Source organism: Natator depressus, chromosome 12 (genome assembly GCF_965152275.1).
Source record: "Natator depressus isolate rNatDep1 chromosome 12, rNatDep2.hap1, whole genome shotgun sequence".
In the NCBI taxonomy this organism is placed as follows: domain Eukaryota; kingdom Metazoa; phylum Chordata; order Testudines; family Cheloniidae; genus Natator; species Natator depressus.
In genome coordinates, this window is record NC_134245.1 from 2,408,867 (window position 1) to 2,426,943 (window position 18,077).

At 46.3% G+C, this 18,077-nt stretch overlaps 1 protein-coding gene across 2 annotated transcripts in view; it reads right to left on the minus strand.

Moving 5' to 3' along the window:
* Nucleotides 1–17,218: 17,218 nt before the first annotated feature.
* The window catches only part of CTCF (CCCTC-binding factor), a 50,206-nt gene continuing 49,347 nt past the window's right edge, over nt 17,219–18,077 (minus strand). For both annotated transcript variants that reach the window (XM_074968337.1, XM_074968338.1), the window contains exon 11: nt 17,219–18,070. In XM_074968337.1, the coding sequence (XP_074824438.1) occupies nt 17,889–18,070 (182 nt within the window). In that variant the 3' untranslated portion in view covers nt 17,219–17,888. The remainder of the gene's footprint in view (nt 18,071–18,077) is intronic.

Genomic DNA, 18,077 nt, shown 5'->3' on the forward strand with positions numbered 1-18,077 from the left:
CTCTGGGGCATTGGGGCATCCCCCACAGCCTCTGGGGCACTGTTATTCCACAGAGGTATCCCAGCCCCCGCCCAAGGAGCTGAGCATGCAGCTCTTCCCGCTTGGAGAGACACACATGGTCTCCTCCCACCTTGACGGCCCCGCAAACCAGCTCTGCAGCCCCCTGCCCTATGTCCTCGTCCCTTGATGCCCAAAGAGCCCCAAGCTGCCCTGGGCCTTGGGGCTGTGCAGTCACGGGGAGTCCCTGGAGCTGGCACCAAGCCTATGGCTGCAGCAGCTTATTGCAGGCTTTCCTGTCCCCTCTGCGGGCCAGAGGCCAGGTGATACCCTATGGGCTGGCAAATACTCTCTGCTGCCCCTCATGGCAGGAAGGGGTGGGCACATCCTAACCCTGCAGCTCAGCCAGCCGCCTTCGCCAAGCCCGAGGGAGTGTTGGTTACTCACAGTCCTTGGGCCACCTCCAGTGTGAGGTGACTGGGGCCTGCATGCTTGGCACCAGACCTTGCCCAAGGGAACCAGCCCTCCATGACTTCCAGACTGGGTCACTGCAGCGGGCTCCAGCCCCGGCAGACTGCTGCAAAGCTGACGCCCTGCCTGCTGGCTGGCAGTGGGTAGGTTATTACCACAGCAAACACAGACATGTACTAGCTGCTTCTGCAGGCAACATCGTGTGCCTTCAATGTGCAAAGCCCTGTGTGTTTTGGTTCCCAGCTACCTCTGCCCATGTTCCACCATGGCAGCTCCGCTCAGCTGGGCCCTCCAGCTGCCAGTCCTAGGAGGAACAGCCAGGCAGGCACTATCGTTGCCATGGGGAGCCCTTGGCTCTGGAATTTGGTTCCTTCTCAGATCCCACTTCTACCCAAGAAACCAGCCAGACAAACCGCTGGAGCAAACCAAGCTTAGCAAACAGACCCAACATGAATACAAACAAACCCCCAGATGTCAACCCAAGCAGAGCGTCTACCCCTAAAGGGGCACAATGCTGGAGACTCCAGCCAGGCTTTCCATGCTGCTGTTTACGTGGTGCAAGGCACCCAAAGGCCCCGGTGCTCGGTGGCAGGATTGGACCCTCAGCAAGATCCAGTGACTTTACAGCCTGACAGAAGCATTCTGACCCTCTAGTCTGAGCTTCTACCTCACACAGGCCAGAGACCCTGTCCCAGGGATGCTTGCCTCAAGCCCATTAGTTCTGGCTGAGCTAGGACAGATCCTTTAGACAAGGGCACCTGTCTGGGTTTAGAGCTGCAAGCAACAGACAATCCACCACATCCCTGGGTGTTGTCCCAGTGGTTAATTACCTTAATTGTTACCAACAGGCTCCTTATTCTGAATCTGTCCAGCTGCCAACATAAGCACAGAGCTGGTCAGGGATTTCTCATAGAAATGATTTGCCAATGGAAAATGCAGTTTCTGCAAAATCAAACTTTTCTGTGCGAAAATTTAGATTTTGACAAAACAAATTCCATTTTCCATCAGGAAAAATCAAGATGAATATTTTATTTCAGGTCAGTTCAAATGTTAAACTGCATTTCCCTATTGTGGCACATTGCCTCATAGGAGTTGTAGTTCAGGCCCCCAGTCTATCTTATGGGCTGAGCTCCTGGAGGACTGCATTTCTCATGAAGCAATGCGGCTGCTCCCTCACCAAGCTGAATGGTGCATCACCTGTGGACACATCATGGGAGATTTCAGAGTAGCAGCCATGCTAGTCTGTATTTGTAAAAAGAAAAGGAGGACTTGTGGCACGTTAGAGACTAACAAATTTATTTGAGCATAAGCTTTCATGAGCTACAGCTCACTTCATCGGATGTATTCAGTGGAAAATACAGTGAGGAGATTTATATACATACAGACCATGAAAAAATACACATTGTAAGGAGAGTAATCACTTAAGATGAGCTATTACCAGCAGGAGAGTGGGGAGAGAAAACCTTTTGAAGTGATAATCAAGGTGGGCCATTTCCAGCACATTTCCAGGAGTTAACAAGAACATCTGAGGAACAGTGGGGGGGAGGGGGGAATAAACAAGGGGAAATAGTTTTACTTAGTATAATGACTCAACCAGTCCCAGTCTCTATTCAAGCCTAAGTTAATTGTATCCAATTTGCAAATTAATTCCAATTCAGCAGTCTCTCGTTGGAGTCTGTTTTCGAAGTTTTTTTGTTGAAGGATAGTCATTTTGAGATCAGAAATTGAGTGACCAGAGAGACTGAAGTGTTGTCCGACTGGTTTATGAATGTTATAATTCTTGACATCTGATTTGTGTCCATTTATTCTTTTACGTAGAGATTGTCCAGTTTGCCCAATGTACATGGCAGAGGGGCATTGCTGGCACATGATGGCATATATCACATTGGTAGATGTGCAGGTGAACAAGCCTCTGATAGTGTGGCTGATGTGATTAGGCCCTATGATGGTGTCCCCTGAATAGATATGTGGGCACAGTTGGCAATGGGCTTTGTTGCAAGGATAGGTTCCTGGGTTAGTGGTTTTGTTGTGTGGTGTGTGGTTGCTGGTGAGTATTTGCTTCAGGTTGGGGGGCTGTCTGTAAGCAAGGACTGGCCTGTCTCCCAAGATCTGTGAGAGTGATGGGTCGTCCTTCAGGATAGGTTGTAGATCCTTGATAATGCATTGGAGAGGTTGGTTGGGGGCTGAAAGTGATGGCTAGTGGCGTTCTGTTATTTTCTTTGTTGGGCCTGTCCTGTAGTAGGTGACTTCTGGGTACTCTTCTGGCTCTGTCAATCTGTTTCTTCACTTTAGCAGGTGGGTATTGTAGTTGTAAGAATGCTTGATAGAGATCTTGTAGGTGTTTGTCTCTGTCTGAGGAGTTGGAGCAAATGCAGTTGTATCGTAGAGCTTGGCTGTAGACAATGAATCATAGAATATCAGGGTTGGAAGGGACCTCAGGAGGTCATCTAGTCCAACCCCCTGCTCAAAGCAGGACCAATCCCCAATTAAATCATCCCAGCCAGGGCTTTGTCAAGCCTGACCTTAAAAAAACTTCTAAGGAAGGAGATTCTACCACCTCCCTAGGTAATGGATCGTGTGGTGTGGTCAGGGTGAAAGCTGGAGGCATGTAGGTAGGAATAGCAGTCAGTAGGTTTCCGGTATAGGGTGGTGTTTATGTGACCATCGCTTATTAGCACTGTAGTGTCCAGGAAGTGGATCTCTTGTGTGGACTGGTCCAGGCTGAGGTTGATGGTGGGGTGGAAATTGTTGAAATCATGGTGGAATTCCTCAAGGGCTTTGTCAAGGTTCCTCCCCCACTCTGAACTCTAGGGTACAGATGTGGGGACCTGCATGAAAACCTCCTGAGCTTACTTTTACCAGCTTAGGTTAAAACTTCCCCAAGGTACAAATTAATTTTATCCTTTGTCTTTGGAATATGCACTACCACCACCACCCTCTAACTGGGTTTACTGGGAAACGTAGTTTGGACACGTCTTTCCCCCCAAAATCCTCCCAACCCTTGCACCCCACTTCCTGGGAAAGGTTTGGTAAAAATCCTCACCAATTTGCATAGGTGACCACAGACCCAAACCCTTGAATCTGAGAACAATGAAAAAGCATTCAGTTTTCTTACAAGAAGACTTTTAATAGAAATAGAAGTAAATAGAAGTAAAGGAATCACCTCTGTAAAATCAGGATGGTAGATACCTTACAGGGTAATTAGATTCAAAACATAGAGAATCCCTCTAGGCAAAACCTTAAGTTACAAAAAAGACACACAGACAGAAATAGTCATTCTATTCAGCACAGTTCTTTTCTCAGCCATTTAAAGAAATCATAATCTAACACATACCTAGCTAGATTACTTACTAAAAGTTTTAAGACTCCATTCCTGTTCTATCCCCGGCAAAAGCAGCATACCGACAGGCACAGACCCTTTGTTTCTCTCCCTCCTCCCAGCTTTTGAAAGTATCTTGTCTCCTCATTGGTCATTTTGGTCAGGTGCCAGCAAGGTTACCTTTAGCTTCTTAACCCTTTACAGGTGAGAGGATTTTTCCTCTGGCCAGGAGGGATTTTAAAGGGGTTTACCCTTCCCTTTATATTTATGACAGGCTTCTTTTCCATGGGTCCAGATGATGAAGATGTCATCAATGTAGCGAAGTAGAGTAGGAGCGTTCGGGGACGAGAGCTGAGGAAGCGTTGTTCTAAGTCAGCCATAAAAATGTTGGCATACTGTGGGGCCATGCGGGTACGCACAGTAGTGCCGCTGATCTGAAGGTATACATTGTCCCCAAATGTGAAATAGTTATGGGTGAGGACAAAGTCACAAAGTTCAGCCACCAGGTTTGCAGTGACATTATTGGGGATACTGTTCCTGACGGCTTGTAGTCCATCTTTGTGTGGAATGTTGGTGTAGAGGGCTTCTACATCCATAGTGGCCAGGATGGTGTTATCAGGAAGATCACCAATGGATTGTAGTTTCCTCAGGAAGTCAGTGGTGTCTCGAAGATAGCTGGGAGTGCTGGTAGCGTAGGGCCTGAGGAGGGAGTCTTCATAGCCAGACAGTCCTGCTGTCAGGGTGCCAATGCCTGAGATGATGGGGTGCCCAGGATTTCCAGGTTTATGGATCTTGGGTAGTAGATAGAATGTCCCAGGTCAGGTTTCCAGGGGTGTGTCTGTGCAGATTTGTTCTTGTGCTTTTTCAGGGAGTTTCTTGAGCAAATGCTGTAGTTTCTTTTGGTAACTCTCAGTGGGATCAGAGGGTAATGACTTGTAGAAAGTGGTGTTGGAGAGCTGCCGAGCAGCCTCTTGTTCATATTCCGACCTATTCATGATGACAACAGCACCTCCTTTGTCAGTCTTTTTGATTATGATGTCAGAGTTGTTTCTGAGGCTGTGGATGGCATTGTGCTCTGCACGGCTGAGGTTATGGGGCAAGTGATGCTGCTTTTCCACAATTTCAGCCCGTGCACGTCGGTGGAAGCACTCTATGTAGAAGTCCAGTCTGCTGTTTCGACCTTCAGGAGGAGTCCACCTAGAATCCTTCTTTTTGTAGTCTTGGTAGGAAGGTCTCTGTGGATTAGTATGTTGTTCAGAGGTGTGTTGGAAATATTCCTTGAGTCAGAGACGTCAAAAATAGAACTGTATCATGTTCCTGGGGGTGGAGGGGCAGAAGGAGAGGCCCCGAGATAGGACAGCTGCTTCTGCTGGGCTAAGAGTATAGTTGGATAAATTAACAATATTGCTGGGTGGGTTAAGGGAACCATTGCTGTGGCCCCTTGTGGCATGTAGTAGTTTAGATAATTTAGTGTCCTTTTTCTTTTGTAGAGAAGCAAAGTGTGTGTTGTATATGGCTTGTCTAGTTTTAGTAAAGTCCAGCCACAAGAAAGTTTGTGTCGAAGGTTGGTTTTTTATGAGAGTATCCAGTTTTGAGAGCTCATTCTTAATCTTTCCCTGTTTGCTGTGGAGGATGTTGATCAGGTGATTCCGCAGTTTCTTTGAGAGCGTGTGACACAAGCTGTCAGCATAGTCTGTGTGGTATGTAGATTGTAATGGATTTTTTACCTTCAGTCCTTTTGGTATGATGTCCATCTGTTTGCATTTGGAAAGGAAGATGATGTCTGTCTGTATCTATACGAGTTTTTTCATGAAGTTGATAGATTTCCACTCCATACGGCTAAATGCAGTGCCTTGCATACATAAAAGAATAAATGGACACAAATCAGATGTCAAGAATTATAACATTCATAAACCAGTCGGAGAACACTTCAATCTCTTTGGTCACTCAATTTCTGATCTCAAAGTGACTATCCTTCAACAAAAAAACTTCGAAAACAGACTCCAACGAGAGACTGCTGAATTGGAATTAATTTGCAAATTGGATACAATTAACTTAGGCTTGAATAGAGACTGGGACTGGTTGAGTCATTATACTAAGTAAAACTATTCCCCCCGCCCGTTCCTCAGACGTTCTTGTTAACTCCTGGAAATGGCCCACCTTAATTATCACTTCAAAAGGTTTTCTCTCCCCCCACCCCACTCTCCTGCTGGTAATAGCTCATCTTAAGTGATCACTCTCCTTACAATGTGTATTTTTTCATGGTCTGTGTGTATATAAATCTCCTCACTGTATTTTCCACTGAATGCATCCGATGAAGTGAGCTGTAGCTCACAAAAGCTTATGCTCAAATAAATTGGTTAGTCTCTAAGGGTATGTCTACACTACGGAATAAGGTCGAATTTATAGAAGTCGGTTTTTTAGAAATAGGTTTTATATATTCGAGTGTGTGTGTCCCCACAGAAGTGCATTAAGTGCATTAACTCGGTGGAGTGCTTCCACAGTACCGAGGCTAGAGTCGACTTCCGGAGCGTTGCACTGTGGGTGGCTATCCCACAGTTCCCGCAGTCTCCGCTGCCCATTGGAATTCTGGGTTGAGATCCCAATGCCTGATGGGGCTGAAACATTGTCGCGGGTGGTTCTGGGTACATATCGTCAGTCCCCCCTTTCCTCCCTCCCTCCCTCCGTGAAAGCAAGGGCAGACAATCGTTTCGTGCCTTTTTTCCTGAGTTACCTGTGCGGACGCCATACCACCGCAAGCATGGAGCCCGCTCAGGTAACCGTCACCGTATGTCTCCTGGGTGCTGGCAGATGCGGCACGGCATTGCTACACAGTAGCAGCAACCCATTGCCTTGTGGCAGCAGACGGTACAATACGACTGGTAGCCGTCCTCGTCATGTCCGAGGTACTCCTGGTCCCCTGTGTGAGGTCGATCAGGAGCGCCTGGGCAGACATGGGTGCAGGGACTAAATTTTTGGTGACTTGACCAGGTCATTCTCTTTAGTCCTGCAGTCAGTCGTATTGAACCATCTAATGGTGAGCAGGCAGGCAATACAGATTGCTAGCAGTCGTATTGTACCATCTTCTGCCGGGCAGGCAAGAGATGACGATGGCTAGCAATCATACTGTGCCATCTTCTGCCAGGCAGGCAAGAGATGAGGATGGCTAGCAGTCGTACTGTACCATCTTCTGTCAAGCAGCCATGAGATGTGGATGGCTTGCAGTCCTTCTGCACCGTCTGCTGCCAGCCAAAGATGTAAAAGATAGATGGAGTGGATCAAAACAAGAAATAGACCAGATTTGTTTTGTACTCATTTGCCTTCTCCCCTGTCTAGGGGACTCATTCCTCTAGGTCACACTGCAGTCACTCACAGAGAAGGTGCAGCGAGGTAAATCTAGCCATGTATCAATCAGAGGCCAGGCTAACCTCCTTGTTCCAATAAGAACAATAACTTAGGTGCACCATTTCTTACTGGAACCCTCCGTGAAGCCCTGCCTGAACTACTCCTTGATGTAAAGCCACCCCCTTTGTGGATTTTAGCCCCCTGAAGCCAACCCTGTAAGCCGTGTCGTCAGTCGCCCCTCCCTCTGTCAGAGCAACGGCAGACAATCATTCCGCGCCTTTTTTCTGTGCGGACGCCATACCAAGGCAAGCATGGAGTCCGCTCAGCTCACTTTGGCAATTAGGAGCACATTAAACACCACACGCATTATCCAGCAGTATATGCAGCACCAGAACCTGGCAAAGCGCTACCGGGCGAGGAGGCGACGTCAGCGCGGTCACGTGAGTGATCAGGACATGGACACAGATTTCTCTGAAAGCATGGGCCCTGCCAATGCATGCATCATGGTGCTAATGGGGCAGGTTCATGCTGTGGAATGCCGATTCTGGGCTCGGGAAACAAGTACAGACTGGTGGGACCGCATAGTGTTGCAGGTCTGGGACGATTCCCAGTGGCTGCGAAACTTTCGCATGCGTAAGGGCACTTTCATGGAACTTTGTGACTTGCTTTCCCCTGCCCTGAAGCGCATGAATACCAAGATGAGAGCAGCCCTCACAGTTGAGAAGCGAGTGGCGATAGCCCTGTGGAAGCTTGCAACGCCAGACAGCTACCGGTCAGTCGGGAATCAATTTGGAGTGGGCAAATCTACTGTGGGGGCTGCTGTGATGCAAGTAGCCCACGCAATCAAAGATCTGCTGATATCAAGGGTAGTGACCCTGGGAAATGTGCAGGTCATAGTGGATGGCTTTGCTGCAATGGGATTCCCTAACTGTGGTGGGGCCATAGACGGAACCCATATCCCTATCTTGGCACCGGAGCACCAAGCCGGCGAGTACATAAACCGCAAGGGGTACTTTTCAATAGTGCTGCAAGCTCTGGTGGATCACAAGGGACGTTTCACCAACATCAACGTGGGATGGCCGGGAAAGGTACATGACGCTCGCATCTTCAGGAACTCTGGTCTGTTTCAAAAGCTTCAAGAAGGGACTTTATTCCCAGACCAGAAAATAACTGTTGGTGATGTTGAAATGCCTATAGTTATCCTTGGGGACCCAGCCTACCCCTTAATGCCATGGCTCATGAAGCCGTACACAGGCAGCCTGGACAGCAGTCAGGAGCTGTTCAACTACAGGCTGAGCAAGTGCAGAATGGTGGTAGAATGTGCATTTGGACGTTTAAAGGCGCGCTGGCGCAGTTTACTCACTCGCTTAGACCTCAGCAAAACCAATATTCCCACTGTTATTACTGCTTGCTGTGTGCTCCACAATATCTGTGAGAGTAAGGGGGAGACGTTTATGGCGGGGTGGGAGGTTGAGGCAAATCACCTGGCTGCTGGTTACGTGCAGCCAGACACCAGGGCGGTTAGAAGAGCACAGGAGGGTGCGGTACGCATCAGAGAGGCTTTGAAAAACAGTTTCATGACTGACCAGGCTACGGTGTGAAAGTTCTGTTTGTTTCTCCTTGATGAAACCCCCCGCCCCTTGGTTCACTCTACTTCCCTGTAAGCTAACCACCCTCCCCTCCTCCCTTTGATCACCGCTTGCAGAGGCAATAAAGTCATTGTTGCTTCACATTCATGCATTCTTTATTCATTCATCACACAAATAGGGGGATGACTACCAAGGTAGCCCAGGAGGGGTGGTGGAGGAGGGAAGGAAAATGCCACACAGCACTTTAAAAGTTTACAACTTTAAAATTTATTGAATGACAGCCTTCTTTTTTTTGGGCAATCCTCTGTGGTGGAGTGGCTGGTTGGCCGGTGGCCCCCCCACCGCGTTCTTGGGCGTCTGGGTGTGGAGGCTATGGAACTTGGGGAGGAGGGCGGTTGGTTACACAGGGGCTGCAGTGGCAGTCTGTGCTCCAGCTGCCTTTGCTGCAGCTCAACCATACACTGGAGCATACTGGTTTGGTCCTCCAGCAGCCTCAGCATTGAATCCTGCCTCCTCTCATCACGCTGCCGCCACATTCGAACTTCAGCCCTCTCTTCAGCTCGCCACTTACTCTCTTCAGCCCGCCACCTCTCCTCCTGGTCATTTTGTGCTTTCCTGCACTCTGACATTATTTGCCTCCACGCATTCGTCTGTGCTCTGTCAGCGTGGGAGGACAGCATGAGCTCGGAGAACATTTCATCTTGAGTGCGTTTTTTTTTCTTTCTAATCTTCACTAGCCTCTGGGAAGGAGAAGATCCTGTGATCATTGAAACACATGCAGCTGGTGGAGAAAAGAAAAGGGACAGCGGTATTTAAAAAGACACATTTTATAAAACAGTGGCTACACTCTTTCAGGGTAAACCTTGCTGTTAACATTACATACATAGCACATGTGCTTTCGTTACAAGGTCGCATTTTGCCTCCCCCCACCGCGTGGCTACCCCCTCAACCCTCCCCCCTCCCTGTGGCTAACAGCGGGGAACATTTCTGTTCAGCCGCAGGCAAACAGCCCAGCAGGAATGGGCTCCTCTGAGTGTCCCCTGAAGAAAAGCACCCTATTTCAACCAGGTGACCATGGATTATATCTCACTCTCCTGAGGATAACACAGAGAGATAAAGAACGGATGTTGCTTGAACGCCAGCAAACATACACTGCAATGCTTTGTTGTACAATGATTCCCGAGTACGTGTTACTGGCCTGGAGTGGTAAAGTGTCCTACCATGACGGACGCAATAAGTCTGCCCTCCCCAGAAACCTTTTGCAAAGGCTTTGGGAGTATATCCAGGAGAGCCGCGAATGCCAGGGCAAAGTAATCCTTTCACATGCTTGCTTTTAAACCATGTATAGTATTTTAAAAGGTACACTCACCGGAGGTCCCTTCTCCGCCTGCTGGGTCCAGGAGGCAGCCTTGGGTGGGTTCAGGGGGTACTGGCTCCAGGTCCAGGGTGAGAAACAGTTCCTGGCTGTCGGGAAAACCGGTTTCTCCGCTTGCTTGCTGTGAGCTATCTACAACCTCGTCATCATCATCATCTTCTTCGTCCCCAAAACCTGCTTCCGTATTGCCTCCATCTCCATTGAAGGAGTCAAACAACACGGCTGGGGTAGTGGTGGCTGAACCCCCTAAAATGGCATGCAGCTCATCATAGAAGCGGCATGTTTGGGGCTCTGACCCGGAGCGGTCGTTCGCCTCTCTGGTTTTCTGGTAGGCTTGCCTCAGCTCCTTCAGTTTCATGCGGCACTGCTTCGGGTCCCTGTTATGGCCTCTGTCCTTCATGCCCTGGGAGATTTTGACAAAGGTTTTGGCATTTCGAAAACTGGAACGGAGTTCTGATAGCACGGATTCCTCTCCCCATACAGCGATCAGATCCCGTACCTCCCGTTCGGTCCATGCTGGAGCTCTTTTGCGATTCTGAGACTCCATCATGGTCACCTCTGCTGATGAGCTCTGCATGGTCACCTGCAGTTTGCCATGCTGGCCAAACAGGAAATGAGATTCAAAAGTTCACGGTTCTTTTCCTGTCTACCTGGCCAGTGCATCTGAGTTGAGAGTGCTGTCCAGAGCGGTCAAAATGGAGCACTCTGGGATAGCTCCCGGAGGCCAATACTGTCGAATTGTGTCCACAGTACCCCAAATTCGACCCGGCAAGGCCGATTTAAGCGCTAATCCACTTGTCAGGGGTGGAGTAAGGAAATCGATTTTAAGAGCCCTTTAAGTCGAAATAAAGGGCTTCATCGTGTGGACGGGTGCAGGTTTACATCGATTTAACGCTGCTAAATTCGATCTAAAGTCCTAGTGTAGACCAGGGCTCAGGTGCCACAAGTACTCCTTTTCTTATCATGGGAGATGAAGTTTGGCTCCCTGGCCAGACTACAACTCCCATAAGGCAAAGTGCCTTTTAGGGAAATACAGGTTACTATCACACTGATTGGAACAGCAGGTCAGTTCAATGCACTGAAGTGAAACAGTTTGATCTTGGGAATGTCCAAATGAAACATTTCCAAACTGATTTTTTCTAGCCTATTTTGGTTTTTTTTGTTTGTTTTTTTGGGGGAAAGAACACCTGATATTTCAACTTTTCCTCCTGATTTGGGACAAACAACTGTTGGAAACTATTGGAATTTCCCACAAGGCAAAAATTCCAAATTTTGCTCAGCTCCGCTTTCAGCCATTGGACTTCGATATGCCTCTTTCTGCTGGAGTAAAGAGCCCTCTGCTCTCAAAAGATCTTCCCCATGTAGGGCTTGTTGTGGCAATTGGGCTTGTAACTTTTTGCCTGCTTGGGAATTAACCACCAAAAGTAGGTCAAGTTGTTTTTAAATCAAAAATGTTATAAACAGGTGCAAGAAAACCAGACAGAAAAACTGATTTAGTCTATGCAAAAAGGCTACTAATTAGGGCTGTCAAGTGATTACAAAAATTAATCGCGAGATTAATCACACTGTTAAATAATAATAGAATACCATTTATTTAAATATTTTTGAACATTGTCTACATTTTCAAATATATTGATTTCAATTACAACAGAATACAAAGTGTACAGTGCTCGCTTTATATTGTTTTTTATTACAAATATTTGCACTGTAAAAAACAAAAGAAATAGTATTTTTCAATTCAACTCATACAAGTACTGTAGTGCAATCTCTTTATAATGAAAGTTGAACTTACAAAATGTAGAATTATGTATGAAAAATAACTGCATTCAAAAATATAACAATGTAAAACTTTAGAACCTACACGGCCACTCAGTCAATCACGTTTGGTTTCAATTTGCAGGAGATAATGCTGCCCTCGTCTTGTTTACAGTGTCACCTGAAAGTGAGAACAGATGTTTGCATGGTACTGTTGTAGCCGGCATCGCAAGATATTTATGTGCCAGATGTGCTAAAGATTCATATGTCCCTTTATGCTTCAACCACCATTCCACAGGACATGTGTCCATGCTGATGACGGGTTCTGTTCAATAATGATCCAAAGCAGAGCGGACCGACGCACATTCATTTTCATCATCTGAGTTGGATGCCACCAGCAGAAGGTTGATTTTCTTTTTTGGTGGTTTCGGTTCTGTAGTTTCCGCATTGGAGTGTTGCTCCTTTAAGATATCTGAAAACATGCTCCACACCTTGTCCCTCTCAGATTTAGGAAGGCACTTCAGATTCTTAAACCTTGGGTCGAGTGATGTATCTATCCTTAGAAATCTCACATTGGTACCTTCTTTGCATTTTGTTGAATCTGCTGTGAAGGTGTTCTTAAAACGAACATGTCTTGGGTTATCATCCGGGACGGCTATAACATGAAACCTAGGGCAGAATGCAGGTAAAACCGAGCAGGAGACACACAATTCTCCCCCAAAGGAGTTCAGTCACAAATTTAATTAACACATTTTTCTTTTAACCGAGCATCATCAGCATGGAACCATGTCCTCTAGAATGGTGGCTGAAGCATGAATGTGCACATGAACATTTAGCATACCTGGCATGTAAATACCTTGCAACGCCAGCTATAAAAGTGCCATGTGAATCCGTGTTCTCACTTTCAGGTAACATTGTAAATAAGAAGCAGGCAGCAGTATCTCTCATAAATGTAAACAAACTTATTTGTCTGAGCGATTGGCTGAACAAGAAGTAGGACTGAGTGGACTTGTAGGCTCCAAAGTTTTACATTGTTTTATTTTTGAGTGCAGTTATGTAACAAAAAAAAAATCTACATTTGTAAGTTATACTGTCATGATAAAGAGATTGCACTACAGAACTTGTATGAGGTGAATTGAAAAATACTATTTTGTTTATCATTTTTATAGTGCAGATATTTGTAATAAAAATAATATAAAGTGAGCACTGTACACATTGTATTGTGTTGTAATAGAAATCAATATATTCAAAAATGTAGAAAAATGTCCAAAATATTTAGTAAATTTCAATTGGTATTCTGTTGTTTAACAGTGTGATTAATCGTGATAATTTTTTTTTAATTGTGATGAATTTTTTTGAGTTAATCAAGTGAGTTAACTGCTATTAATCTACAGCCCTACTACTAATATCCTTCACGACAGTGTTGAAATCATGCTTGGAACAAACAGAAGATGTGAAACCAGAACTTAAAGAATCAAAATTGGTGCATCAGAAACAAGGCCTAACTAGTGGGGCATGGGCTAGGCTACCCAGCATTCCCTCTCTGTCTGGGTCCTTAAAGAAAGAGACTCTGGAGGGAAAATAGTGAAGAACAGACAGAGGCTACTGGAGCAAGCTTCACCACCATAGGTGACCCCACCCCATCATCTCCTGGGACCCTAGGCCTGTGTCAGCCTGATCCTGAGCGATGTCCTGCCCAGATGGGCCAGAGAGAGGGACCCAGATGACGTCGCCACCCTACTGGCTCCAGCTGAATCCCAGCCACACCCGGGGTGACACAGGATCAGACTGTAACAACAACAGCTCCAGCCCATTGCAGGTAACTGCTTCTCTTTTCCCCAGCACAAGAGTTATTACCACCTTTGATACCTTCTAAGGGACTGTCAGACACTGGGCTTTGCCTTCTCACTCCAGCTAAAGGGAAAGGGAACAAAGGATGTTGTTACAACAGAACCCTTATTTAATGCTTTTCAAAGGCTTCAACTGCTTTTCCTTCTTTTCTGTATCGTTAAGAAAAAGGTTCAAGGGATTTTTAATGGTGTGTTTGCCATGGCACGAAGCAGGCTCAGGTCTCTGTATGCCAACCCCAAACCTTGTTTAACACAGTTTGATGTTGGACAGTGAAAGACTTTAACAGCTTTAACTCTTTTAATCTGTGAGATTAATTCACCAGTCCCTATAAAACATGATCACGTAACCCTTCACTGTCTTTTGCAGAACTAAATAGATTGAGTTTCTCAAATCACTCACTATAAGGCAGACCTCAAATTGTTTGTGTAGCTCTTTTCTGTCCTTTCCAGTTTGTGAACAGCCTGAATTCTGCAACGCCTAAATCTAGCCCTGTATCTGCAGCTTCTGCAGCCTGCAAGGAAGCATGAGTGACACAGCTTAGCAGGGCAAGTGCATGAATGACCTGCCAGAATAACTCTTGGGAGGAGTCGCCTGATCTCCTATAGTTGAAACTGCAAACACTTCACATAAGCAGATCCGCGAGTGCACCCCACCTGGACCTGTATGGGCACCCCCCACTATTCCACTGCAGAGCTCCCCGCACAGATAGACCAATGCACCCCTGCCCTGCCCCCCCTGCTATTCCACTGCAGAGCACCCCACTCACACAGGCCAGTGAACCCCCACCCTGACCTGCACCCCCTATTCCACCCCAGAGCTCCCCACACAGACAGATCAGTGCACCCCCACCCCGACTTGCACCTGCTTCTATTCCACCCCACACCCCTCTGATCCCAGCCAGGGACTGCCCTGCTGCACCCAGGCAGCTCCTTCTATCTGGGCCAGCAGGGCCTGACTGGCTGTTGCTAGCCCCTCTAAGCCTTGGAGGGCCAGCTCCTTGTGGTCTCCAAAATGGCTGTTCCAGAGAGTCCTCTCTAGCCAAGCTTGGTAGCAAAGGCAGATTTTGATTTACTGAGGCCCTGGGCACAAAGAACATTTGGCCCCCCCACACCCAGGGGCACTGGAACCAGGGGCACGACCCCCTCCTTTTAACATGGGTGTAGGCTCAGAGACGCGTGGCATTGCCAGGGGCTGCGCTTTGCGGTGGGGAAGCTGCAGTGCTCAGGTTGTGAATTTTTAACACCCCTGGGCACCATAGCTACGTTGATCTAAACTTTAGCGTGGCCCAGGCCTCAGGGTATATGTCTAACTGCAGCCAAAGGTGGGACTGCAGCACGTGTGCATGTAGGTGACCTAGCTCTGAACTAGCTAGCACAAACAACAATCGCAACATGAGCTGTGCAAACCCTCTTGGCTCCCTGGTATGAACTTGAGCAACTAGCCTGCGCTGCCACAGCTTACTGCCAGCGTTATTCAAACTGGATAGATCAGAGCTAGCTTGGGTATGTCTACACGGGCTGCAGTCACACCTCTGACTGTAGTGTAGACACAACTTAAGATGGGGCAGGGGAGGCTTGGGGACATTTATCAGCAGCAGCTCTCACTAACCCAGCATGAACATTTTCAAACTCCCCTTCTCCCATCACCTGGCCACTACGGTCTGTACATGCATCAGTCTACCAACATAGCTTAATGCCCTCTTATCTTGCCTACTGTAAATACAGCCTCCCTAGTTCCCAGTTCAGGGCTTATACCAACTGGTGCTTCCCTTCTGATCACTGGGAAGAGAGAAGCCCATGAACATCAGTGCTCTCTTCTGGTCCCTACCCTAGCTCCTCATTCAGTTGAGAATCCAGTCTGGAATTATCCTCCATGATCTCACTGTAGCCAGACTTGCTGATATTCTCCATTCAGTCCCCAGTCCTGGTTCTTCTGATCTGCATAGCCTTGTTCTCTGCAGCTCCTACCTAGTGGACCATGCCTCCCTGAAACTCTGGGCTTTATAAATTCCGTCTAATTTCTGCAAAGCTTTTCTCTGCCTGAGCTCTTAGATGGAAATTTTCAAAAGGCCCCAAGGCCAGTTAGGCATCTAACTCCTACTGAAGATTCAGTGTGAGTTGCCACCTAACTGCCATTTGTGCCTTTGAAAGTCTCCCCTTTAACAGTAAAATTCCCTAACTACATTTGCAGCAACTCCACAGAGTTTTGAGAAGCCAGATGTTATACAACCTTGTTTTTATCATCCAGCCTGCTCTTACCTACCAGCCTGCTGCACGGCTACTCAGACCTCTTTAGCCCTCTTCTTGCTAGGACTCTCCAGGGTTAACAACATTTAGAACGAAGCAGATGGGAATGTAAGCAACAGGGGGCTTGGTGCATTGCTATACACAAATGTACTTTCAAATTCATTTGGGGAATGGACTAGATTTCATATAAACATTGTCTTTAACCACTCACTAACAATCCCTAAATGCAATTCCTGGATGAGAACATGAGCCAAGCCCACCAGAGCTTTGTGTTTGTGTGAACAGATGCAGTTGACTGTCAGCATTCAAACAGCAGTGCTTTCTAGCACTGGCGGTGTTGAACATCCACTCCAACACATTTCGTATGATTAGAAAGGTCTTCTTTCTTCTGCATAGTGCCCCAGACACAGAACTCCAGGCTGCTCAGTGTCCTTCTGGAGAGAGGAGAAATTTTTCCGTAGGTAGTCACAGGACAGCTCAGAACCTTGTCTCCAGGACAAACGGTTAAATGGTACAAAGGAAACAGCCAGTTAGCACGCATGTTAATCCATTATTATTTATTAGCTGTACAGCAGTATATTCTCCTTCCCAGCTTTCAAACCCCATTACATATTTTATAACAGTTTTTTTTCCTCATGTTGGCTTTCTAAAATAATGAAAAATATCACACAGTACAGCTAAGTACAAAAATGCATCAACCTAGAGTCTGATAGCTAAACTGATAGCTCTCTTAAAAGCGATACATAGAAGAAAAATTTGTTTGAAATCAGCAAGACTGAGGCTCTATAAAAAGCTTACATATTTTAACGTGACAGTTCATATACAGGCATCATTTGTATTTCACATTATTCCTTTGTTGTCTTTTTATCAGAGATCCAAAATTTTATAATTACTGACCTAGTAAAATTTCCTGGCCCAGGTTTCCAGGGCTGCAGTGATCCACCTGTAAATCACCACTTCTGTCTTAACATAGGATTCATAAACACAAAATACAACTACAAAGTAGAGCAAAGAAAATGTAGTTGTGAAGTTATAACTGAAAAGGTTAATTATACAGGTTTTAAATGCCAGTTCCATGTGCTTTGAAACCAGATTTCACGGGTGGGCTTCCGTTGTTTTGCAACAATAGTCTCTCTCTTCTACGTGATTGGTTATCAACAGCTTTTCCAACATTTACACTCTACCAATTCTCTTGTCACTTAATTTGCAAGTAATTAAAACACTGGGGTTTTTCTTAATCCGCATTTTTTCATCTCTCTTAATTAATGGAAAAAGATTAAAATGTAAAAAAAAAAAAAAAAAAAAAAAAGTTATTTACAAGCTTGACCATTACAGAAATGCTTTGCCCAGAGCAAAGCATAACGAGGACAGAAACCAGTTGGATCATGCCAAAACTACCGTGTGTGGCTGATTCGGAGAACCGGAGCTAGTCAGTGGGGCAAAGCAAAACCAAAAGCATTTTAAAAGTTTAGAACACTCCCCAGTCTGCATTTACAGTTAAAAACACTACTGGGAGAAGAAGGCTGGAGGACTTTGGGAACTCGAAGGGCAAGTCCAGAGTGGTGTACCACATACTCTAGTCAGGGCTTCCATTTTTCCACTTTTGTGTATTAAAACTTGTTACATGTAAACACTGTCCTTGGACCATCATTACAATGCAGTTCAGAGCAAAATGAATCGAGCATCTCACGGGAAACCCTCAAGGACTCCAACATATATCCTAATGCTCCATGATCCTGTAACGCTAACATAAAACAGCAAGTTCTAGTTAAATCACATTCTAACATCATTTTGAAGTTTTATTTCCCAGTATGTTTGGTAAAATGGTCTAAAATGATGCATTTCCCAAAGCCAAGAAAAAAGGTAAAAGGAAAAATAGATTTGAGCCGTTTAAACACAGCCCAGGCCAGTTCAGTCAGCAAGCTTGGCCTTTTCCTCCATCACCGGTCCATCATGCTCAGAATCATCTCAGGTGTGAGATCTCCATTGGGAGCTTCCACTACAGCAGGCTGAGCTTCCTCTTCTTCCCCTACTGTTTCTGCATCAGGTTCTTTCTTTACTTCAACTATAATGTTTTCAATTGCACCAGTGTTCTGATCTTCAACCTGAATGATTGCTGCAGCTAGCAA